The sequence below is a fragment of the Phaethon lepturus genome, unplaced genomic scaffold, assembly GCF_000687285.1.
Source record: "Phaethon lepturus isolate BGI_N335 unplaced genomic scaffold, ASM68728v1 scaffold1186, whole genome shotgun sequence".
Taxonomy (NCBI): domain Eukaryota; kingdom Metazoa; phylum Chordata; class Aves; order Phaethontiformes; family Phaethontidae; genus Phaethon; species Phaethon lepturus.
This window is the reverse complement of record NW_010548112.1, coordinates 85250-112539: the sequence shown is the minus strand read 5'-3', so window position 1 is coordinate 112539 and position 27290 is coordinate 85250. Positions and strand designations below refer to the sequence as shown.

The window sequence follows — 27290 nt, the reverse complement described above, 5'->3', positions numbered from 1 at the left end:
AACTGATACTATATTTGGACAATAGTTAGCCCTGTGGTGTTGGTTTTTCTTCTACAGGGGAAAAAGAAAATTCTGTAATCGGTATTATAGAGCTCACCCAACTATTAAGTTACTAAATGAGGCCGAACATTTTCAAGACAAAGAGCTGGCTGACACCATCACAATGAAAAACTACTAATGTATTCAGTTTTTTTGAAGGCTCAAAACACACCCATCCACCAGTTCCAGAAACCAAGCATAACAAACATACACAAGAGTATACACATTATTACTTCAGGCATACTGGGGCTTTGTGACCTGTCAGGTCATCTCGAACATGACCCTTCAGTCATATTATTCAGCAATAAGAGGGAGGCAGAAGAATCAACAGAGGTTTGGAAAAAATTCGTGTCGCATGGAAGTTTGAGTTGTGTATTTTTTAAACTATGTGCTGCCCAGTAGTTAGAGAATGAACATAAGCGTTTCAAGTTTTGCCCACTTAAAAAGACTTTTTCTTATTACCATTTCTAATTCTGACTATAAACTCAATCCTAATGTGGTCAAGATCTCTTTAGTTAATGAATAAAGTCTTTTACTTTCAGAGATTGTCAATGTGCAATGTGAAGAGGTCTAAATTACATTTTTTTTCCATACCACCTGCTTCATATTTTAACGTATTTTGTTAAATCAGAAATTAAGTCACCCTCCTGATCTTTGGTAACTTTAAAAAATGTGTTCTGAATAAATATGCTTATACTGCATGTGTCACCACAAGTTTCCTCACAGCCAGCATCTATTAACATTCACTAGGAACCCAAAATCACTAGGTCATCTTAATACCACCTGCTACTTTCTTTCACAAGATCATCTCAATTTTTCCTCCTAATACAGAAAACTTTTTGCTCCACTGAAAAAGATACAATTTATTTTATCATTTTATAATGGCACAAAAGTAGTGGGAAAAATCAGCACGAGATTAAGTTAATGGCATGGGATGCACTATACAGCCACGCTGAGTCACCTCACTTGGGAGTGAGAATACAGAGCAGACCTAAGAGAAGGTCTCTCAAAGGGTAATTCTGGTCCCTGCAAAAGCCTTTAAGTCATCTGGCTGGGCAGAAGACAGTTTATATCATCAGGAAATGAGAAAAACAACCCATTTTCCAGTTTCACTATGATTATTTTTCCCCCAGTATACTGACGACAAAGTTTTTTGATACTGTGTTCCTGAAGGGTTTTGTTCTTTTTGAAGGATGTTTAATATGATGATCTAGAAAACATGCTTTCTTTTCTAATAGTATCAGAATAATCTCAAAGCAAAACAAAAAAGCATGTTATATTTCCGCAGCCTTGAAGGGAAGCATCCTTATACTGAAAGAAGGCGACAAAGCTAGTGTTTGATAAGAATTTCCTGCGTCTGCATCTAAAACAGGCCAAAAAAACCCCAAACAACCCACCTCAAAAATATTATTCTGTTCTGAGGAATAATTCAATCCTGGATAAGACATTTTGAAGATCACTAGAGTATTACAGAATAATATCTAAACTTCATTTTAGGATGCTGCTCTGCTGGCTTACTCTTACTGCTGCAGTATTAATTGTATTTCATAAGGAACTTCTGGAATGGAAATCCAAGACTTGCATACAAATACTTACTGCTGGTATCAGCAGCTTTTTTACTTCTTCAACAGCCCTCTTCAGTTTTATTTCCGCTCTGTTCTGAGCATCCTCCACAGTGATAAGTACATGTAAATCTTCATTCAGGTGTTCCCAGTTGGGCTTGCCTCGGTTCTGTTCTTCCTAAAATAAATTAAAACATGGAAGTTATGAAGCACTGTTACATTCTGTATGAAATAATCACATAAACAGTAGACAAACTCAGTTCTGTGAATAGCACTAACTGTACTTTCAGAAAGACGGGAAAAGACTTCTTCATACTGTGAGACTTGTTTTATGTGGTTACTTAACAAGAACTTAACCTTCAAAATATCTTTTTGGGGATTTTGTTTGTGTTTTGGAATCTCATACTTTTTTTGATTTTTAAAGACTACAAAACAAATGTGATTTTTTAGAGTATCTTTCCCAACCAAACTAACGAACAAGACAAAAGTACTACAAACACAGTATTGCTTTCAATATTCTTTGGAGCCTTTCAAGGGTTAAATGGATAAAACATACAGGTGGTTAAGCAATGTAATATTTTCAAGAAAAGTGAAACAGACACCATAGATAGAGACTCCATCTGAATCATTCCAAGGGACAAATAAAGAGAAGCAATTCTTCAGTGTTAAAAATCGCTTTTAGATACTCATGAAGAAAAGGCTCAGGAATCAAACGTTCCAAAAAGAATAGAAGTTGCAAGTTTCAAAGCAGAGCTACATGTACTGGATGAAGGGCAGAGAGGAGGAGATAACAAGGCTTTAATATTGAAGTCACAGAAGAGCATCTAACAAGACAGTCACCGTTACACAGGTACTCTGTTACATCGATGGCATTAATAATCCCAAAGACAAATCTTAGTAATGTTTTCAGAAAAGGAGGGCATGCTAAACAAAACATTTCTGAATTTCCAAATTTCACACTATTTAAAATGTAATAAAATCAGTAAAAACATAGGAGGGAGGAGAATCAAAACTTTAGTAAATTAGAAAAGTTTATTATAACTTTTGAATCTAAATAAAAACCTGCATACACAAAACACACTTATTTAAAACTTTAAATCTTGAGCATAGTAAAAGAGCCTTCTATTTGTAAGACAAACACTTGTGGCTTAACCACAATTCATATTTAAAAAAATTAAGGCAGGCACAGTTAATTGGAAATATGTGTTTTTCCCCAAATTTCATTAAAATTCTTCCAGGAAATTAGACATGCAGAGGAAATGTTTGAAGATTTAATACCAACAAATACTTGCAGTACTTTATATTCATATATGTACCTGAGGGAGCACTGTTCCTTAGAATGTTCTATCTTTAATTTATCTGCTTTAAGTCTGAAATGTTTTGTGAAATAGACAAGGATTTCCCCCCCAAAAAATGGGGAAAAAAAATTGAATCATGAGAGATGTATGGAAAATTTATGTAAAATAATCAGTGCTGTGAAGGAAATGTCTTTTCACTATTCTTCATGTTACATGTGCACATACACATTACTCCACACTATCAGCTACAGTGATTTTTTTTTTCGCTGTTATCTTAGCCAACTTTCTAAGCAATGGTGGCTATGAAAATATCTCTGAATTTCAGAAGCTGAAAAGAGAGAAAAATAACCCTCATTTATAAAACAGAACCTGACAAAGTGCAGCTGAGTTATAACATGTTCTCTGCTATAATATAAACTTTGAAAGAACTATCTACCACAAGGTATGTGCAGCTTATTTCACTCAGTCATGATCAAAACTCCACTATTACTATTTAAACAATTTATTTTTTTTTTAATCCAAACCAGGAGTGAGTTATTTTCTTTTAAGATGGTCACAAGCTATATTAATATGAGGTAGCACAAAGCATTATGTTACAGGTATGATGAATGAGAGAAGGTTCCTAAACCAGCAGAGGGCAGAGCAAGAAACCGGCGGCTACCTCTTCTCGCATGACTGGTGGTGAGCTGGCACAAGGCTGGAATGGGAAAGGAACCAGTTACACTAACACACGAGATGCACGATAACCTGCACAACTACAGTACCACAGGGGAAAAAAACCAGAAAGGCAAGAGGGACAAATGACAAGGGAAGATGTCCCTAAGTAAAACAGAAAGGTCTGTTCCTAAAAGAGAAGAAATGCATAAATGCACTTTTAGCCACCATGCAATTAAGTGGCATGCTTATACATAGTGTGGGCAAACACAAAGGGGCCTTACTGCACTGCATTGATTTCTCTCATAATGAAAATAATATGGTGCAGTGTGTCAAAAACTTGGAATATTTGGAGGACTTACCACCTGTCAGCAACGAAAAATAAAATGCGCATTGTTACATTGCTACATACATACAGTGGATGTATGCCTGACTTGTAACTTTTGGAACACAGAAAAATACTTTGTTATATAAAAAAAAATATGGTCCCCTGCCTCTCTGTTATTTGGTATTTAAATATTTCAGATTAATGTAATCTCATCTATTGGTGCTATACTTCAAATTATTCCATTGCAGCAGGAGGATTTTCTTCTGCAGTTTTAAAAAAAAAAAGATGTACACGGGTCCATAAACAGATACTGTAGATTTTTTTTTCCACATGCCCTGATTTACTTTTAGGTGGAACACATTGTGTGCAATAATCATATATATTATTATGGTCAGACCTCACAGCACAAACAAACATGCAAATACTTATCAGTAAGATAACTGAACTAGTATATGACTATATACGCTCTTCTATGGTCATGAAGTACATTAATAAAAGTCCTGAAGAATAAAAGTCCACAGAATATGTTTTGAAAAAAAAAACAATTAGTCAAATAAACAAGAGAATAGAGTTTGGAATGAGCTTCCAATTTCTTCTGTTCTACCTCAACGGACTGGGGTTTCAAATTTCTCCACTGCTTCCATTCTGTCCCATGAGGTTGCTTTCTTAGGGGGTTAATAGTCTTGCAAGACATTTCTTTTTTTTATTGAAAACACTAGTTGAATGCTATACCAATATGTATGTTTGATTATTTGTTTCTTTGTTTTCACCAAAAGCAGGGAATTCAGATATACACTAGGTGATTCATTCAAACAGAAAGTCAGATGCAAAATAAAAGACAGAGCTGGGCTCCTGGGAGGAACGCTAATGTACAACCTCTTGCCATTAAAAGCTGCAATTTTTTATACTCCTCATTCTTCCTAAAAGGATGGTCTGGAAAAACATATTTCCCCCAAGTAAAATCTTTACTTAAATTGAACTAGTCCTCTGCGGAATAAGTCTTGAAAACATCTTTTCCCAACCCTGTTATTAAAGAAAAGACTGAATAGGTAAATTGAATAGATCTGGAATTCAAGTTGGAAGGTGTCCAACTTCCAGAGTCAACCCAAGCATATCGCTGAGGACCAGGTTTTAAATATTACCAAGGATGGAGACTCCACCACCTCTCCAGGCGACCCGTTCAGTATTCAGCAAGTGTTCAGTCACAATAAAAAAGGCTTTTTCTTATATTTACATGTAATATCTTTTATTTCAGTGTGCACATTGCATTTTGTCCTTCAACAACTGTTGAGCAATTCAGCCTGGTTGCCAGGTCTACCTACAAAAAAGCAGCAAGGAGTAACAAATTGCCTTAACAGTTATTTTGGGCAAAAAACATTTGTTACCACAGGAGGGAGGGTATGCACACAGAAGAAAGAAACAGCACTAAGAAAACCTGAATAAAAGACTCAGGGAAGAAGCAATTCAATGGCATATATTCAAAATTATATTACATACACAAGAAGTAATTTACAGCATGAAGTTTTCCTGCATCCCAGAGATTGTTTATGGAAGAATTATACAGGAAAAATGGAGGCAGTGAAGATGCAGGAAACTACCAAGTAAAATGATTTATGCCACAACCCTGGGGAACAACAATATTAGAAAAGCTTAATTACAACCAAACTATCTTGTCTGCTAAATTAAAGAACGTTAAGAGCAACATAACTGGCAGATGAAATTTCAGCGTGCTGCTTGTTTGGCAGAAATTTCAGTATCCTTAAATATAGCCTAATTCTGTAAACAGATTTTGCTTTCATTCTGTTGCCTCTGCGCATACACTCATTATTCTCAGGGCACCTACACACAATAATGGACTTGAAGAATCTACTCAGTATTTTTCTTGCTATCAAGATCAATGGATCAGGTAATTTAAAAAAAATTCTTGCTATAACTTCTCAAAATCTAGTTGCAGAAAAATAAGAGTAACATAATTACAGATCTTTATCTGTTTTTTTATTTATTTATTTATTTATTTTCTTGGGGACAGAATTAGGGTGAGTCAAAAAGCAGGCAGAGGATGACTTGCATCTATACAGCCAAGCTTTAATATTAAAAAAGTTGCTCCAGGAGGAGAAATACTGAAGTCCAGCTCCCTGTGCATTTGTGTCCTATGTCACCCTATGACAGTACTTCCAAGTTGTCATCTTGTACCTCCTGCATCCCAGTCCTTTAAGGCCACTTCTATCTGCATCTTCATATCCCATCCCAAAGCTTTCTTATTAATACCTTAACTATTGATTTAACAAGAAAGAGGCAGTAGCTTACTAGCTTTCTCTAAGTTACACAAAGCAGACGACAGTACACCCCTCGACTAGAGGAATTGTTAGGCCTCTCTATCTAGCCAATAATTTTAAAAAAACTTTAAACCCAAAGGAAAGAAAAGCCTGTCAAGCTTGACTGGAATTGTTCAAATGACTCAAATGCTGAAAGCGGAAAATATTTTCAGAAAGCAAGCCATCACAAAATATTTCATCAAGAACTTTTAAAAAAATCTCAAACTTTATTTCTCACCACAAAGGTCTAAAGACCTTCACCATATATCCGACGGACTAAAAATAAGTTGATGAATTAAAAACTGGTGAAGTAGAATTCAGTCATTTCCAGCTGTCAGAATATCATTAGAGGAAGATGAAATAAACACTGAAAAGAAATACGTTCCTAGTACCTGTTTATATGCAGGCAGGGACATATTAGTTAGACAATAAAGAACGAACGAATGCAATGTGGTAAGAGTGGAAGGAAGTTTTCTACATGTAGAAAACTTCTACATGTTTTTGTTTGTTTGTTTGTTTTTTCAGAAAGCTACGGCTTGCAGTATGAAAAAAAAGTACAACTCCCATCCTATGCACTTTTTCCACTCTAACTCATACAATTTCCAGTAATGTTGGCCACTAGAAAATACAACCATAGCTCAATACCAACAGCAGGGGCCTTTTAAAGAAATAAAGTCACTGGCTCAAGGAGATGTTGAGAATGAACTTTAGTATCCTGACTCATCTCGAAGTGATAGGTTATTAAATTCTGTTTTCACCAACCTATTACAACAAGCTGCTCTCCCTAATGAATGACAAAAAACACAGAAAAGTTGGAGTAAAAGGGAAGAAATGTTTTCACATAATGTCAAATTGAATGCTAAAATTAAAAAGCATCAGAACAGCTTTAGTTCTTTAAACCATGCAAAGGTTTAACTCAAGTACATTCTAAGAACGTTAATTAAAATTATCCTAAGATATAAGAAACATATAATCACTCATAGCCACTTCTCACAGTTAAATGGAGGAGGTACGATGTGGAGAGGAAAAAATTCAGCTATTTAGTAAAATTACCACAATATATTTTTGTCTTAATAAACTGTGCTATAGGTATATTACAATTGACAGTAGTTCTAAGTGAATTTTCTTTTCATAATTAAAACATTCACACATACATATCAAAGTTTATAAAACAATTGGAAGACCAGTTTAACAGAAGCTATGTGAATTTTTAGAAAAGTTAACATGTTGATTTAAAGCAATTTTGAAACAGAAGTTAAATTTAACTAAAGAGTGATAAATTAGAAAGGTCATTGTAAGCAAATTCTAGCCCTGCTCTACTCTAAGTATTTTTAAATAAGAGTTGGTATGTATTGCGGCCATGCAACAGTATCAAGTCTGAGTTAATGAGTCTGAGAGAAACATTACTCAACCATTCAACACGGATTACACCTTACTTAACGTTTTGTCAACACAGTTGAGCTGGTAAAACCAAGCCAGAGCAATCTAAGAAGAATGCTCTTTTGCCTAAACTAAGTCACTACTCCCAACCTTTCACGGGTCACAAGAGTTGTCCATCTTGTGTTGTTCCATGTAACTTTCGTTCTCGTAACTGTTTTTTCTGCCAACCGGAGTTACATAATTTTATTTTGAAGTTTTTGGTGTCTCTGCTCGGAGATAGTTGAAAATAAAACATTTGGAAGACAGAGGATTTTTGTAGCATATTGTGCAAGGAATAACCGTAGAAGTCTCAGATATACAAAGAACTCCACATCAGCTCATACATATTCATGAGAGCTCTATCCCTAATGAAACAAAAATCATTTGACTCATCTCTTACTATTGTCTTATTGTATCCTTTTGTGACCAGTCTAACAACTTCAAAAGGTTCACTTCCCTTATCAGGCAGTCCTTATTCCTCCACTGGGACTGGCCCCAGTACCACACCAGCCTTTCAGTGAGCCAAGCCAACATGCTGATGCAGCAAAACCACACACCCTTCTACCCCATTTTCTGCTGGACAAATGAGTTGAATAAGATCGTTAAGGGGCTACCGAGTGCCAACACAAGGTCAGTGCAGTAACTGGGAAAGGGAGAAGATGAGGGACCATATTTTAACATGTAACTGCCACTTCATGACTGGCTCACCATGTCTCATGAAACTATCCAAAGTGAAATCTAATTATGCAGGTGCCAGGGACAGAACACACAGTTATCTTCGTTAGCTGACATGAAGCAACTTGTTCATCTACGTAAGAGCTAGGAATTAAAAGCTACTGCATAGTAACAATTGTAAATACAAACATGGAGTTTTCTCCTTCCCTTTTTGTTAGTGAATCTAAGTCTTGACAAGACTGACACATGAAAAACAAACACACCCCCCCCGCCCTGAAAAACACACCCACCCACTCCCCATATTCACAGGTGTATTCACATGATATACTCCTGACACTAACATTTCAGTAAAAGTTGTTACTTTAGAAGAGGACTGCAAACAAAACAAGTGCTTAGGTATGTAGCAAAAAAGGAGGTTTTTATCAGATGAAACTCCAAACCAGCCTTGCAGAAAACCAGTTTAAAATCATGTACTAATTACAGTATCTGTTTGAACAACAGAAGTAATTTTATAACACCAAGCATCGGAACACACTGATTGTCCTAACCCCTGCTGATAAACTGCTTTAATTGTGCAGTTACAGTCAGGCAAATTAACACAGACTTTTGCTCCTACTGAGCTTCTAATGGTAGCAGTTCACAAGCAGAAAGCTGGTGAGAAAAAAAATGTAAGGAAAGAAATGCTGAAGGAATAGCACCTGGTCAGGGAGAACACTGTAGCTTACTTCACATTTAGAATTTCTGATCGAAGTTTTCTCCTATGGAAGCAACAGATCAATTGCTTAAACTAACAGTGACAATACTTACTGTTTTGAATGTCAGGCAAGTTCGGGTTATTTAGTATGTCTTTAATTAGCCATTATTATTGTATACTAAGCCCCTTTCAAGACAATTCTGGACAAAGAAGTGGGTGTCTTCCAGCTCACATTAAACTAGACAGTAGCTGTCAATGTCAAAGGGCATTATCTAAAAAAATCTTTTTAAAACTATTCTGAAAAAATCTGATGGCATGAAAAAATCTAATGTCAAACGCACAGAAGCGGATTCTGTTCTTTGTTTCGGAGCCTCAACACAGACTTTGTGCTCAAGAAACTTCAAACCAAGTGGCGCCCCAAGTTCAGATCTGCCCTGCAGCCAAAACGGTTCCCACATGCATGAAACACCATGCTGGTTCTTTCTACATCTGTGGCCTCACTGATAACCGAGGTCGTCACCGCCCAAGCCAGCGCGCTCACATCCCCTGCTCTGCACGGTTATAGCAGGCCAGCGAACTGCTCCGGAGGGTGCAGCCGGCAGAAACTCCCCGTCGCAAAGGGCAAGTGTCTGTGAAATAGGCAACAGGACTGCGACTCTCCAGGATTTTCTTCTTGCACATTTGTTTCAAGTCGTGCCAGTCTGAAAAACAGGAGCTATCATTTGTGGAACGAGCTGTCTTGCCAAGTGCTATCGGAACCCAGGAGCCCGTTAAGACTGAATATTTCACTGGTTTGGGATGAAAATAAAAAAGTTTTGTATGCACCAGTATCCTCAGGGAATAAATGAGAATTTAGCACATGAAATGCACAGCATAAACACAATACCTGGATATATTTGTTAGAGATGAATGCAATCGTTAATACTGATACTTAAAATTACCGTGAGGTGTCAAACTTTACCTAGTCAGAGGAGTGAGGCTGTTAATTTCTCTGACTTAGGACTATAGGTAACAGTTTTATCATTTTAACTTTACCAGTATTCCTGAAGTAGTAAACTTCATATGAAGACAGAGTTATGCTTATATCCAAGTATAATTTTATTCCCCTACAGAAAAGGGAATAAGCAGTACAAGGCATTTCACAATACTGTGATTATTTTCACACATTGACCACTGTTAATGTAGTAAACAAATACCAAATTCCCTTGAAAGAAAATGAAATACCAATAAAACCTGAATGCAAGAGTCGTCTTGACTCAGGATTACCTTCAGATGGCTTTTTGAAGGGAAGTACCTCCATATTCTGAATCTCAAGGTACAAAGGACATTTTTAACTGAAGGCTTAGATCAACAAAACCTAATCTGTGACAGCAGACACATTCCTCAGAGCATTCTCTAATCATGAAATACAGACAGTAAGTTTATTTAAACTCATGACTCAAAGTCCATTCATTAGCAGTCACTAATGAAATTAACTTCAAAATAACATGCAACCGTTCTAACATAACTTCTGCATAAACCTATCTGCCTCTAAGTTTATGAGCATTATTAATCAGTGTAGAGCTGATTCTGCTACTCAGCTTTAGACAAAGGCTAACAAAACTAAGTATTCTTTCATCTACCTTAGTATCAAGCAGCACCTACATACTGCGCACTTCTATACACACAGATATTAAATTACTCAGTTTACAGTCTTAAGATACTTTAGAAGTTTTATTTTACCAATCATTAAGAGGTTGTTGAAAACAAAACAGAAAATATATCCAGAATAGACCAGTTTTTATTAATTATTCCCCCTCCATGACCCAAAAGGTATTTCTTAAAGTAGGATCAACATGTAAGTAACAACATCATCACATTTCACTACATAATACTATTAAATTTACGCTTTTAATTACATGAAGATTTATGTAGTAAAAAGTACTGTGTATTTTGTTTTTACTTAAGCAATATTCTAGTTGTATTATAGGTTAATTTACCATTGTATTTCTATCCAGGAGGAAGACTAGTACATCGAGGTACTAGCCTTGCTAACATATGCCTCTGTATTCCTCCCGAAAACTTACCTAGGTGTCTAAAGTATATGCTGAAAGACAAAATAAGTCTTAATTAAACTGAAAGTCTGAGGTCTGTTTTTCATCTGTGATTCTCAAACTAGGAGAGTTGAAAGTGTTTTCATCCAAAAGGACCTAATCTAATATACTTTCCAAAACTAACTCAGGGCATGACAACTTCAAGAAAGTTGGTTTAAGAAAGAAGTTGCAGCTCCAAGATAATGCAACGTTAACAGTGCAACGATTGGTACCCTGGTCCAGAAAATGACAATCAAGGTCCTAGTACCACCTCAGCCAAAAATACATCAACATCACCATGCTGATGTTATAGGAGTACCCTAACATCAGGCCAAAGAAAGGCAGAACAAGGCACCTTCCACTTTGCCCTTTAAGAATGCAGATCATTGCCCAGGAGAGGAGGGGAACACAAAAAAACGCATGAAGTGCTGGAGGCAGCTCTATCCCAATGATAAAGGATGTCACTAGGAGGTGGGCTCCTGTTCTTTTTCTAGGCACCAGAGGCTTCTTGCAGTTCTGAATGACTGAATAGCACTTTGGAAATACAGGTTCTTTTCAACTTCAGGGTAAGCCCTTTAGTTTTTCCTTTTTTCATACATGTGAAACTTTTACTTTCATCTGTGCAGTGAACACAAATGGTGAAAAGTATCATAAGAGCCTGTGGCTTAATGATTTGGGAACTTAGGGGAAATATCTGAGCTGTGGTTTCACATTTCTAAACAGTTTGTTTAAAGAAAAGTGCTACTACTACTCCTCAGCTGTATTTAAGTGTGCATTGGAAGTGTTCATTCATTGGTTTCTCAGTCTTCTAGTCTACACAATATAGTACTCTCGAATATTTCTTTAGAGGTATTTTTAAATAGTTCCAGAAAAACCCAACAAAAAGGAAAAAAAACCCAAACAAAAACCAACCCCAAAACACTGTTCTTGACTGTACTTTGGACTACCATTTAGAGCATACTGAATTTTGAACACTGCAATCAATGCAGTGTTAGTCACTGGCACTTGTAAAAGTAAAAAACATAAAACAAATGATATTTCTGTATTCAGTGTAGAACACGATGAGCTCTTAAGACTGCTGGTATAATTTTACAGTTTTTGAAACACTTTCTTTCCTCTGTTGAAGTACTATCATGTAACCTTCATCAACAGTAACGTCCCCAGGTAATTGTGGCATCTGTCTTTACTGACTGTCAACCATTTTTATTTCTCTACTCCACATTTTATTTCCTCTCTGCCTTGCTTAGATTTGATTGTTGCTTTGCATAGCAAACCTGGTCAACGCATGAACATTCCCCTCAATAATTTGAGCTCAGTGCTAGATTGATCCATTTCTCAGTTAAGCTCATCCTCAAACATCTGTGCTCCAGCTCTTCTATGACAGGTCCACATACAAGTCATGTAGAACAAATCATGAGGGTCAAGAAACAGCAAAATAAAACCGTAATTTTCTTCAGGTGCTACTCCTGCTTAATCTAAGTATGAATTCCAGCAATTTTTACTCATTTATGTTAAAAGTCTAAGAAACAGACAAAGCTACATTAATTCACACATAATTTGTTAAATTTCTTTTTTTTTATAACTAGGAATAAGTGAACTTTTTAGGTTTGTTTTTTTTTTTCTTTATTTCAGACTGAATTTGCAGCACTGTTAAAGAAAAGGAGAAGAAAGAAATACAAAGAGAAAAAATGTAAAAGCTAAGTGACCTTTTGGAGTTATCAGAATAAGTAGAGCTGCTTACACCCTGCATTTTACTGCCAACATATCCACACTTCTAATTTCCTAATCTCAATTTGCCTATTACTTCGAGTCCAATGACTTGGCCTCTACTTGAAAATCCAACCATTGTGCTTTTAGTGTTTCCTCAAGGATGAGGCGCACATATGCTTCATATATATATGAAAAATAAAAGATATTTCAATTAGGGATTGCTCTGCACAATCTTGGTGAAAGTCTTAAGACAGAAAGAAAGACAAAGACAACTTTGTAAAATGACAGTATAGTCACGCCAATCCTTCACTTTTTTTAGTTACAAATAAATTGTGAGCTTGTAAGAGAGAACTACTCCTCCCCATTTTCTCACACTGTTGACGTTTACAATAATATGCAATTACTAACCTCAACATCTTTTCAGAAACCACTTAACACTTAGTAAAAGTGAAATTTCACTCACTCAAATCTTTACACAAAAGTATACAAAGATGTCACTACAGAACATTTTTAACAGAAATTCAGATTAAACATGTTAACGTAACCTCAGTGTGCCAAGAAAATCGAAAAGTACCACCTCTTAACACATAATGTAACAAACAAGTTCCAGATAGTTAAACTCTGCACAGAACTGCCAGCTAAATATAACAAAAATGAAAACTCTTCCCTATTGCCCAACCCCCCCCCCAAGAAACAAATGAAGTAAAAAAGAACAGGTTCATAGTTTTTACCCTTTGTCAGCACAAAAAAGTTGTGACCTCTATGAGTATGAATGGTTACCACTTTCTTTAAATACAGATTACTTGTAATGTAAAATAAAATTATTTTTACAGTGTTGTGTTGTTAGCATTATTTTAGGATATTGTGATCTTTAGGTTTTTACTGTTTGTCAAAGCAACAAAAATAAGAGACTCATGACTCAAACCAAACATACCTAGGTAGTAGTTAAGCTTCGAATAACTTCCCAAGCCATAAAGAAACTGTTATTGCTCAGTGAAGTTTAAAAAAATTAAGAGATAAAACAAACATTCATCATCTCAGGTTTTCATAGATTGGTTCAGAGTCAGGTTGGGGATGGGAAAGGATAGAGAAAGCGGAGTAACTTTAATACTTTAACCAGTGACACTTTGCCAATAGTACTTTACTGCTGGGCTACAAGAATGCAGCAAAATGCAGAAAAGAGGCCATGCACAGAAAAGCAAATCTGTTTTTACTGCCAGGGCCAGGCTCACATGGTTCCAATGCCAGAGCTTTAGCTCCAAACCTGTGTCTTACACTGCTTGGGAATGGGCCTTTCTGTTCTGGATAAATGTGTAACTTAACAATAACTGTGTGTTTTGACAAGAACACACACAGTCAAACTGCACAAGGGGGGCGCGGGGGCACACGTGCATGTGTGCGTGTGTGTTTGTAGCCAGTGTTACAACAGCTCTCATGTATAAGCTGGAGTGCTTTGTAGAATCCTGACCTTAATGAAAAACAGGGTATCAGCATTGACGTGATTACACCTAATATTTTTCTTATTTCCCCTTTCTTATTTCAATCCTTGGGATGAATCTGCCTTAAAGATTTCCTCAAAGATGCATAATGAAGAGCAGGTGCCTGAATCACTCCTGCTTCCTGTAGGTCTGCAGGGATGGCAAGAAGATTCAAGTGCCTAGGCAGTTAAATGCGATCCTGAATAATTAGATTCAAATCACCTCTTATGCCAATAAGAAAATGTAGTGCTAAACACAAACCAAACTTTTCCCGTAAGTGGTTGCCTAAATGAATATTGCCAGCTTTAGACACAACATCTGTGCTTATAACTAGAACACTGATCTTACAGCCTCAGAGAAAGACGCTCTCCCAAATCACAAGTCAGCACTATTCTGAGTTTTCTTGTATAGAAGGGTTTCTTCCACAGACCTCAGTTCAATGACAGCGCTGAAACGGTCACTGCTCACTCCCACCATACCAAACGCCTCCATCCCTTTCTCCTTCCTCTCGGCTGCCTGCAGACTCCTTCCCTTCCCTCTTCCCTGCACCAGCTCTCCCCGGGCCCTTCCAGAGCCGGTTTCACACAGCAGCGAACTACTGCTGTCAGATTAGGTTTTGCCTGTTTAGCAAGTTGAACTGGCTCAGTGGCACAGCCCGCAAGTAGCAGACAGAGCACAAAGGAGGGCACAGGCACAGCCCTTTGCAGGACGCTGACAGCTGTCAGTCACACCTGGCTGCCTTGCCGCTCCAAGCCACTCACACCTGGGCATGAGGATGAGGGAGCCCCATGCTCCGACTGCCTGACTTGCCACTCTGTTAGACACGCTGGGCGCTTCTCAGCGCCGCTTACGGCAAATGTCATTTTACTGTAATACATAGATTTCTATTTAAAAGTTAAGTATTCTGAAAACTCAATTTCCACTCACCTCAAGTTAGGCGTGCAAAGCAATCAACATTTTCCACTTCAAATGTTACCTCTCAGTTGCCTACCTGAGAAATTAACATACTATGTCCCATTTATTTAAACAAGGGTGTGGCAAAGAAAAAAACCTAGTCATGCACAGCGTAGTGACTTAACTCCAAGGAAAAGTTCATCTACACAAAAAGGTTGTAACTACCAGCCTTAATTCTAGCATCTTCTAATTTGAATTTGCAATCTCCACACTCTTAAAAAGGTGCAATTTCACAGGAGACATCAGCTGGGTTTCAGTGGCCCTGTTTCCCGTTCATCATACAGCAGCACTAATACTGCCCTATTACATAAGGATTTTTTTTTTTTTAAGCCTTTTGTAATGGCTTAGGAGTGCTTTCCACTAACAAATTATATAATTAATATGTTACTCAGTTATTCACTCTGTCTCATTTCTCTACACAGCAATTTCTCCCACAGTACTAAGTTTTGGAATTTTGAGCTTTATTTTGAGCATTACAAGGATGCCTTGCGTTTTGGATGAGAGAGGAGTGAGACCAGAAATGATGCTCAAAGTTAATCCCGCAGTCAGCCGGCCTCGTGAAGCTCTATTACAGAAAGGCTTTATATCTTAGTAACCAGGTACTGTTAAGCAGCTGACTGCCCATGGTTCTTATCCCATTGCTTACTCTGCTCTAAATACTCCCCTCTACAGTCCACAGGTCTTTTGGAGAAGAGAAACAAATTCTTTGACTAATGTAACAAACTCATTTTTAACAGAATATTGTTGTTAAACAGACATTATGCTACAGGTGGCGTAAGTTCACAGCATGTTATCAAATATATTGTGTTATTCAGACAGGGCAAGATGTTCTTTACCCATTGGAAACAACTGAAAAGCTAAATTTCAGAGTCACTAAGCCATATACTAACTGATTTGCTCCACAGCTAGAAAGCTCACCAGTTAATTGCAATGTTTTTATTCCAGTTGAACCTCCATTCATACAGCTTTTCTGAGGTTTTGTTTTTCCCTTTTATTTTTGTTTTGAAGAATGGGATATGTGAGCTTTGTGTTGTCCGCTTTGGATTCAGACTATGGTAATACTTCTAAGCAAAGCAGAAATAATAATGTAGTATATTGATGCCCACGATTCATCCAACTTTTTCTTCAATGGTGACCCACAATCAGTAGCACAGTACTGAGTGGAACAAAGAATGTAGCATTTATATAGCATTTTATATAGCACTGCTGCTAAGACTGTTAGATTTTAACACATTTAATAATAAAAGTCTAGCATTATATTTTATGCCCATTCTCTTATTTTTTCACTAAGCTATTAAAATAGCAAGCTTACTCTAAAATTATAATAATAATTGAATTTTATGGTGATTAAATAAACATATATTTATATATCTTTGAGTTTTAATCATTTTACTCCCTCCTCTAGAAATAGTTTTCTTTCTGTATTTACTCAGTTGCAACAATTGCAAAATAAATTTGCAAACAAATAACCCAGACAACAGTTCAAGAATGGAAAGTAACAGGCAAGATACTAATGCAAATTAAATAAACCTAACTTCTGCTTTAAAAATAAAACAAAATTTTGTTATAGAGAATACAGAAAACTCCCCAAATTTCTCACTGAGTACAGAACTGACAATAAATATCAGCTAATGAACTGAAGTTGAGTCCTTGAAATTCAGAACTACTGCCTCAAATGATCTCAGCACACAAACCTCCCATGTATTTATGACTGAAACCTTGCACACAGTCTGTAATTATATTGTTTTATTGCAGCAGTTGCCTCAAATTCTTGCTACAATTATATGGCATTTGACACACCCCAAGTTATCTAGGTGGTAACTCAAAGTGTGACCACTGTTCCAAACATTCTTTATGACCAGTTTCATGCAACAACTCTATTGATTATGACGACTGCAGAGTGAAGGGTATCCAGCATGTGGTGGCACGTGTTCTCAAGGCTAGATTAAAAAGGTAGTGGTAGTCATGCCAGTTAAAGACTGTATAGCTGAGTGCCAGTTTATCACTGATATTAAATGCTTCTTAAGAATACCGTTGCTAATATATTAGGGAAGCCTTTCCTACAGTACAGAGATGATGGATCTTCAGAATCGGTATCCCCCTTTACCTCTCAGGTGGCATTAATCCAGTGATAAAAACCCACACCAAAACCATCAGTAAGCCAGGGGGTAGTTCCCTTCAGCAGTACTACTTTAATGATTCATAGGAATTACAACATTGCAACCCATCTGTACTCGCTGGCAGCTTTCACAGAGAGCTCTCTGGTCCTTGACTGAAAACTGTCCTTAAGGTCAGTGTTTCGAATTCTTTACTCGCTTTCTACATGTAACAACTGAAAACCACACATTTTTCAATTCATTTAAAATACTATACACTACTATCAGTTCCTTTTATAGTATGTGTGCAACACATTTAAAATAAAAACCGTGTGAAAATATTTAACAGGAAAAAGTAATTTCAAGTCAAATTCTTGAAATTACATTTCTGTAAGGGAGTAATTATGAAAAAAATATTGCTGACAACTTTTTAAACTAGAAAATAAAGATTAATAAAACCCTTGCTCACTACATAAACACAGAAGAAAGTGAAAGCTATTCATAATTTTGATTCAAAGTCAAATAGCACAATATTTACATTGCACACATGTGTACTTATCTTAGGAGAGAATGTTTAGATATGCATCCTTCAAGATCATATTCAATTAGCAGTCCTACAACTGCTGTTTAGGGGACAACATCATCCTTCCACAAAAAACATCCAGTTCCACATGAACTTTTTCAATCCCACAGATTTTGGTAAAATGTACCAAAACATTCAAAGGAATGCAATTTTTTAAAACGCTCATTAAATAGTGAATCTGCTGACATTTTCATTTGCAATATTTTGAGTAAAACTGAGTGCACAAACTGAATGAAAATCACAATTAATCAAATTATCGCGGTTCCATTGCAAGTCACTGTAACATGAAAAACTAACTTATTTAATTACGCAAAATTGCAAGTTCTGCTTTTTCTGCCCAAAGAGAAGCACAGGTAGATCTAGCCATTTCCCTCAGATAAACAAAGATATTAATGAAGTGAGAAATATTATGAAGAAATACTGGACAGATTAGAAGAACCAAATAGAGTGTCATTACAACATGAAGCCACAGAAGCAAAATAAATCCTTCATGGGTTAACCAAGTCTGAAGATGTTTAAGGTGAGTAATTTTTAATAGATTCCAATACATTATCAGAAACATGGAAGAAATTATAAAAAAACTGCTTCTACTCTTCAGAAAACAAGTTCCAAACTTGTTTTGTTAAAATGTCCATTATATACGGTTTTAGATTGCATGCTTGTCTGCCCCCACAAAAATCAAACCAAAGTTTTACAATTTAAATTAATATACTTCTGAATAACAGAAGTCAAAGTAAGATGGTAAGGCTGAGGAGAAAAGGTCATTATGTGCATGCCTTTCTTATGTTCTACAGTGGTTTTATCCATCTTAGAAAATAAGGCAGCACTGTGCATGAATTGAGGACAAAAATAATTACACACTCTGCTCACATCCTAGAGAGACAGCTGGAAGAAAGGTGGGCTCCTTCATTCTGAATGTTTCCTACTCTTTGGGAAAGCACAAGCATAATCCCTTTGTTCAGAACACATTTCCAACAGCTGACAAAGATTTACTGCCAACCTGCAGGTGCTGACCTCCCACTTCTGACTTGGCTACTTTCTTTTTCCCCTCCTCTCCCTTCTCAAACTGGCACAGGTATTTGGGTGAATACAGCTTACTAACTGGCAAAATTTTTTATCCCACCGAACCATACTCCCACATTAGCTGACCAAAGTCTAGCTTCTTTCCTTTCCCCATTGTAACACTCTAGCATGGAATAGCACATTTCCTCCCGCCTCCCAAACGAGAAGTTGAGCAAAACTTTCCCAAACACACATAATCCTGTATTGTTATGAAACGATGCAAATTATCTCTTTTTATTGAGAAGAAGAAGGTCCAAAAAAATAACTAGTTTCCTAACTGAACAGGTTTGAAAGGTTCTTTACAAAGCATTCAAAGAAGCATGGTAAGAATTAACAGTATCAGTATGCTATATGTCATTAGTATTTTCCATGTTACAATTGCAGGCTGCCAACAAGATTAAAACACCTCTAAGTATTTGCTATTACATTTTAATCTTTACACTCTATTATGACTTAAGAATTCATCCAGATGTGTCACAAATCACGAATTTCAAACAGGAAAACGATGCCAAAAAACACTGAAAAACTCCAGCACTTCCCCAAAACCAGCTCTGATATTTCAAAGAACTAAAACCCAAGTGTACAGTTTCACAACTTTGCTTCCCAGTTCTGAGTTAGTACCCACCTAGTATCATTCATAATAAAAAAATTCTGGTCTGCTTCAAATGTCTGCATCTTTAAGTAAGAAAATTAAACACAGCAAGAAGTTCATTAGTGGTGGAGAGAAGAGGTATTTCAAGCCTGTATGTTCCAGATTTTCTGTCTAAAAAACGAGTTGAGGACCCTGCATTTATCATCTGAAGACATAAAAAGCATCATCTCCGCAGCATACTAACAAGCCACAGTCATCCAGCTCAACTAATTGAAGAACAATTACTGCACTTTGCCTAAAGCCTGTAGTCCCACAACAGTTTAAGCTATTCTAAATCGGCGCTCCTTAGCACCTAGACGTATTAAAGTGCTTGCGATCCTGTTCATGGCTCTCAAACGCAACAGGAAGTTTCCAGCTTTAGTTTTCAGCTGGCTTAGCACTGAAGCAGGTCATTGTAGTCATTTAAATCACCACTAACTGTCACATGGAAGGGAGAAAGTATGCCTAGCCAGGGCTGGCGTGAATGGTACTGAACAACAAGTGTTGACTTAAATTGTCCGAAGAGCAGCCCTGGAACTGCAGCCTGAGATACCATCAGGGGTCAAATTTACTGATCAGCAGTAGCACTCACAGGCTGACTGATTTTTAAAACTTCAGCAATACAGATGGATAGTTCCTTCTTGTAACTCCAATACAGCCTTCAGAAAAGAGCAAAAATACTAGTTTAAGAATGCAAGTGCTGCCTTCAAGGAGAAACTCAACACAAGGTCTCAGAAATATCCCCAGCATAAAAATAATTACAGGATTAGACCCAGTACATAAAAGGTTGTTGAACTGCCCTGTGAGAATGCTGAAGAGCCGATTTGAACACCAGCAGTTGGAGGTAGCAAATATTAGCTCCTCCCCCTGCTTTTTTTAAAGAAAATCACTATGATGAGCCACCCAACACAACTTACATTTTGAAAATACGTTCAAAAGAAAAAAATTTCAACAACTTTTATCACAAAAAGCTTACTAGTATTAAATGTGTTTATTCTTAGACCAATTAGGTATTGCCAACAGCACATAACTGATGCAAAGCCTGTCAATAATCAATAAAAGCTTAAATAATTTTTTCCTCTCATCCAGTTTTATTCACCATTTAGGAGAGGGAAGGTGAGGTTCTTTTTCAGCCAGGGTCTCCTCAAATTATAGGTGATTTGTAAAAACTTATCGGAATGTTTACAAGAAGTAAAACATTTACTTGCCTCTACCTCCAAAACTGCTGGATCATGGTTGTCTCTGCTCTTAAAGAAGACCTGAAAAGCAAAAAAAAATTGGGCTTGTGCCCTATTCTGCTTCTTTAAGATGTTTAAGAGCGGCATGAAGAGTTGGAATAAGGGTTTTTGTTTTATCCTGTGATGGACACAACTTATTCCTTCTTGTTAACACTCAAATCCCAAGAAGCCATAATATAAGACAACCTAGTTAAGGGAAAAGAATGCAAGAACCAACAGAAGCTAAGTCACAAAGAACTTCAGTTTTCTTCCCCTCACCCCCACCTCCTTCAAGTTTTCTTTCATTTGAGTGACAACACAGAATGCCTTTCCAAAGTTACGTAACCCTGCACTATCACTACTGGTGATTTGCACACAGTTTTATGAATTAACATTACAGACGCTAAAACAAACAAACAAAAAAAACAGTTAGAAATTTTATTGTGGTTGTATGTTTTAAAATAAAAAGCTCCAGTCCTTTTCAGGGCCTCTTTATATGTCAAAATAGCAAAGTAAGTACAAAAACAATTCTTAGAAGTTCTCTGCAAGTGGCAAAGAGTGAAAAAAACATGACCTGGCTAGGTATAAAAGGGAGGCAAACATGATTTTCTCTTCCACTACTAACATGCCTGTAAGACAGTTCGTACGTATGCTATAGTGATGCAGTTACCAGAACATAAAGGCTGCTGTTTTTTCTAAAACAGCGTTCGTCTAAAAGCATGAGGCTAGTTTAAAAAAACAAAAAAAAGTCAAATTCATACCAGATGCAAATGAGCAAAGAGAATAGCTTATGAGCAAAGAAGATAGTTTATTTTAACTAATATCCATTACTGTTGGGACAAACACAATAGCTCATTAATTTTAAGTGAGATGGGATGGTACCATGTAATCTGTTCAAAAAAAGGTTCAAAGCCCCTATTCCTTCCACCCACACTTCAACTATGTAACTATTATATATATAAGAGGAAAGTAAAATTTTTTTGGTAAATAGGGAAGTTAAAAATGTTGCTTATGAAAAAATGTAACCATCAAGAAAAACAAGAGCAGGATGCCTAAAAATAAGAAAAACATATCCAAAGTACATGCTTAAAAAACTATAATGAGAAGCTAGGTTGCCTTTAAATTATATATCGCAGATAAACTACACTCAACCAGTACAGGGTTGTAGTCAATGTTTTAAGTCAAACCAAACCATTGAACTGGCTGAAGTTTCTCATCGTTACATACATGGAATGTGACCTTGCCGAAATGCTAAAGTGGCATTAGACGGCCTCAACACCCTTCTCTGACAAAAGAGTATTTTATTTTGATATACTTAGATAGGAACACGTGTGACACAAGGTACAGTTTAATAACCATTTATTTCAGGGACAGCATTGGCTTAAGGAACTTACTCAGATAATCTGAATTCTGCACAGGAGTAGGCCAAAGACCTGGGCATCTTTACCCTAGGTCTATTCCTCAATTCAACTCTCTCTGTATTACCAACAATTAAAATGTTACTTCTCCAGTTGTAACAAGCAGCCAGGCACTGATTCAAACCTGGCACTGAATTAAATGCTTCAACGGCACAATTCAAAAGTGGGTGGGGTTTTTTTGTGTGTGGGTTTTTTGTTGGGTTTTTTTTTGTGGAGCGGTGAGTTGTTGGTTGGCGGGGTGGGGTGTTTTGTGGCGTTTTTTCCTTCCACATATTAACTATAAGCAGAGAATGGAACTCAAAAGAAAATGAGGAAAAATTATCTTTCTCTAAAATATTGAGAATAAAGTATTAGAAAATAAGTCAAGAAAATCAAGTTTAGTTCAGAAGAGTAACTTAGAGGTCTACAAAGTGTAAGATTCTAGGATCATACACAAGATTCATGTTTCAAAGCTATGAGGAAAAAATGAACAAAATTATACTGTTTTCTCCTTTCTGTTGAACAGGAATCCTTTTCATCAAAATCTTCCGACTTTACTGTGTGAAACTAATGACAAAATAGCAAATCAGGAGTTAAAGTAAAAACATTTTTAATGCAGACACTCGTGTATCTCCTATCATGGCATGTGAAGGTCAAGTTCAACTCTGCAGGTTAAGTTTATTTAACAACCCGCTATCACTAAAAATAGTGATCCTGACTCTGCCACTTCCCCTGAGCTGCCCCTGCTGCTTAGACAATTATGCAGGGGCCAATTTAAGAAACTCACACACTCTACTGACTCCTGAGGATGGAACATCAAACAGTGGGAACAGATGTCTTAAGGCTTTTAATGGGAACTGACCATTACATCAATCCAAACACAGTGCCCTACCACTCACTGAAAACCTTCAATAATTTGTGATAGCAGTAAGATTTTGTCCTTTCAAGCCTACTAATATGATTAACTTACAGAGCTCAGGCAGTACTCTGCCTAAGAATGTGAGAACCTCTTCAATCCTGTATAATTTGACAAAAATGTAAATAGACACCCTTTGAATTACATTCTGATTTAAAGACATCTGCAGTTATTTCAATACCTATTATACCACCCACTTAAAGTCTATTTATATTGTGTCAATTTCACTTTAAAATTACCAAACATACCAGAGATACAAAAATATCTTACTTTTTTCATAATGTTTTAATACTCTTTTTACTATGCAACATACGTTACCCATACGTTACCCATACAACATACGTAAACATACGATAACTATTTATCTTGTTACCTCTCCTACCTATGCAACTATTTCATACAAAGCATTAAATTCCATTTAAATGTTATGCAACAGGCATGACTAAAAACACTTCAGAAAAGAACTGAGAATTAAATAAAAGCATCCCAACTACCAGTTTCAATGCTCTTCTCCACAGTAATGCACAGTGATCTGAAAGAAATTTAGCTTCTGCTATGATTTAAAAATGCCTAGACCACATATTCAAAGTTACTGCTGCAAAACTGTATGGTCTCACAGGAAAAGGCACCTTCACTACAAAGTGCTCAAAAAAGTCAGAAAAAATTATCAGAAAAAGTTGCTGATAGGATTTTTTTCCTCCGTTACTAAAGCATGTTTTAACTATTTGACAAGCTACTCAACGAGAGTAAAAACAAAGTTTTCAGTGCAAGTCATGCTAAGCCAAGCACACACAGTATAGCCTCCATAACCGCCCTGATCCACCCCCAGCTCTTAGCCTGCAGGCAGGGCTAATAAGATGCATCCCACTCCTGTAAGCAGAACATCACATTCTCGTAATGGGGATAATAAAGCCTGAGACCAACTGCAATAAAATTTTAGCAACTAAATTGCCTTAATAGACAATATACGACTGTTTAACACACCAGCACTCAAGCTCCACAAGGCAAGAAAGGAATCCCAGAGCCAGAGAGTAGTTTGGGTTGAAAGGAACCTTTCAAGGTCATCTAGTCCAACCCCCCTGTCACGAGCAGGGACAACTTAACTAGCTCAGAGCCCCCTCCAACCTGACCTGAAATGTTTCCATCTACCACCTCTCTGGGCAACATGTGCCAGTGGTTCACCACCTTCACTGGTAAAAATCTCTTCCTTAGATCTAGTTGAAATCTGCCCTCTTTCAGTTTAAAACCATTACCCCTTGTCTTATCGCTACAGGCCCTGCTAAAAAGTCTGTCCCCATCTTTCTTATAAGCCCCCTTTAAGTACTGGAAGGCTGCAATTATATCTCCCCAGAGCCTTCTCTTCTCCAGGCTGAACACCCCCACCTCTCCCAGCCTGTCCTCACAGGAGAGGTGCTCCATCCCTCTGACCATTTTTGTGGCCCTCCTTTTCTCTGGACCCACTCCAACAGCTCCATGTCCTTCCTGTGCTGAGGGCTCCAGAGCTGGACGCAGGACTCCAGCTGGGGATTCACCAGAGCAGAGGGGCAGAATCCCCTCCCTCCACCTGCTGGCCACGCTGCTTTGGATGCAGCCCAGGATACGGTTGGCCTTCTGGGCTGCAAGCGCACATTGCTGGCTCACATCCAGCTTTTCACCCACCAGTACCTCCAAGTCCTTCTCGATAGGGCTGCTCTCAACCCCTTCGTCCCCCAGCCCGTATTGATCCTGGGGGTTGCCCCAGGCCAGGTGCAGGACCCTGCAACTCGGCCTTGTTGAACCTCACGAGGTTCTCATGGGCCCATGCCTCAAGCTTGTCCAGGACTCTCTGGATGACATCCCCTCCCTCGGGTGTGTCAACTAAATACACTGCAGTTGCAGTGTATGCAAAGTAAGAAGTAGGCATAGCTCATCTTCTATGAAGAAGTTAAAATAAATCAACAGGATAAAATACACAGACATATCAATGGATGAACAGAGCACTTCATAAAAAAAACAGCTGTCATCTTTGTGACATGAGGTGTCTCAGAGAAAGATCTGAAGTGTTTTTATTCGGGCACTTAAATATATATAAATGGTTTTAACAGCTTTCTCTAACATAATACAACATGCAGCATGACTTACCTATTAAGAGTTTAAAACACTGCCCCATCTTGGGAAGGAGGTGTTGTTCTAGTTCTTTACTTTGAAGATACCAATGATTAAACTCCTAAATCTGGTAATTCAACTGGTACATAAAAATGCCACACACAAAGAATCAAAAACACAGACATGCAAACATTTTTTTCCAATTTACATACATAAGTATAGGCACTAAGAAAATAAAGAGTTAAACTAGGAAATAAAGTTTGCACTGTATATATTCACTGAAACTCCAAAGAGGAGCTGAATTAACTCCGAATAAGCACATAATAGCTGAAACTCCAGGCACAAAAATAACCAATACACAGCTCCATACTTAGCTTTCCACTTCTGCATTTCAAACATTTCCCTTCCCTAAGGGAAGCTTTTTTTTTTGTGTGTGTTATGTACCATACACAGACCTGACCTAAGTCATCCCAGGATACTGACATACATGCGTTCTGAAAGTTCTCTATGTCCTAATAATCACTCCCCACCTTCAAGTAATTACGTAGCTCTTAACACTCTAGCCACTATAACTACTGGTATGAAGACAGAGTGAACAGACTGGAATTCAAAGAAGTGGTAAAATATCTAGTTTGATACATATGAAAATTACTCTTCTCGGTTGCAGAAAGCAAGAAACTTTATCACCATAGAAAACGTATTTGTAAAAAGTCACAGATAAATCAGCATTTATGAATATGTTTACGGGGAAAAAAATGCCTTCTGCTACTGCTGTCACTACTTTGGGGGGACTTAACACTGTGTTCTCAGTCTCCCCCTGATCTCTCAGGCCTGATCTTGTTCATCTCAAACTTGCTGCAGAATTTCATTTCCTGTTGCCTATTTGTGCAATCATGCCTCACTTTTTCTCCTGTTTAAAAATCCTTGAAGACACTCTCAAATTTGTCACACAAGTGAACATACTTTACTTCTTTTCTTAAAACAAACAAAAAATCTCAAATAACCCTAAGCCTGTTTAAGAAGTTTTTCTAAGCTAAGTCAAGGCCAGTAGCAAGACACAAAACAAAAGGCCAGTACCCTAATCATTAAAGCTTCTTGCTGAATACTGTTCTTGAATTCAGGATTAATGAGGCATTGAATACGATAGAAGTGCCTTATTCACAGTATGACCAAAGCAATAGAACTTCATACAGAAAAAGAAAAAAACCTACACAATTAAAATTTTGAGTTCTCTGAGATTACATGTAGCCAAATCATACTGGAGTACCAAAATTTCAGCTTGATCTTCACCAATAAATTATTTTCATTTTAGCATATAAGAATATATGTATGATGTCTATGATGCACAAAGCCAAGTACGTAGAAAAAAAACCCCAAACCTTACATTCAACCTGATTGTAGAATTGTTACATCCTTCAGTAGTATACACACACACACATATATAGGGAGAATGAAAGTTTTTGTGATGTATATAAAACTTTGATAAATTAAATGTTCCATTACATTGTATTGAAATTGCTGTGCCTCTTTTTGTATCTAAGCTTAACTCTAAGTCATTTTTTTCAAATTTCAGAGACTTTGACCAGAAGGAATCGTCAGGATGATCTAATCTGGCCTCCAATACATCATAGGCCATTAGTTTTCAACAGAAAAAGAACTGCTCTGACAGTAATCTTTACAAACTGGTTTAGAGCGTATCCAAGGTCATAACAACTTGATGCTGCTAATCAAAGTTTGTTTCTAGACAGATTCTTCACATTTTCTTGAAGAGAATTCTGCATCACTTGAAATCACGATTTTAAAAAAATTCTTAGCTTTGAGGCACAGACATTCCAAAGGCTAAACTGTAAATTCTCCTTACTTTCTGTCACAGTACATTTTGAATTTTTACCCCATAGAGAATCACATTCCCTTCTCAACTGTCCAAATGGCTAAGAAAAGGGAGAGAGGAGATAAAGAACATCAATATCACCGCTATCTACTTGAAAATCTTATGTAGTTGTGCTCAGAATGACCTCAGCGAGAGAATACTTCAAATACCAGATGCATGCAAGTACATTGTTATGCAGCTAAGAGGCAGAAGTACAAATGTAAGACATGCTCTA

The 27290-nt window shown here is 37.1% G+C and overlaps 1 protein-coding gene across 4 annotated transcripts in view; it reads right to left on the bottom strand.

The window, feature by feature from the left end:
- Positions 1 to 27290, bottom strand: part of QKI (QKI, KH domain containing, RNA binding) — a 121577-nt gene that overhangs the window by 48336 nt on the left and 45951 nt on the right. For 2 of the 4 annotated variants that reach the window (XM_010289840.1, XM_010289839.1), the window contains exons 3-4: positions 20779 to 20829; positions 1636 to 1779 (exon numbers count right to left, since the gene is read on the bottom strand). In XM_010289840.1, coding sequence (XP_010288142.1) covers positions 1636 to 1779; positions 20779 to 20829 — 195 coding nt within the window. The remainder of the gene's footprint in view (positions 1 to 1635; positions 1780 to 20778; positions 20830 to 27290) is intronic. The other 2 variants (XM_010289841.1, XM_010289842.1) reach the window with 1 other exon arrangement.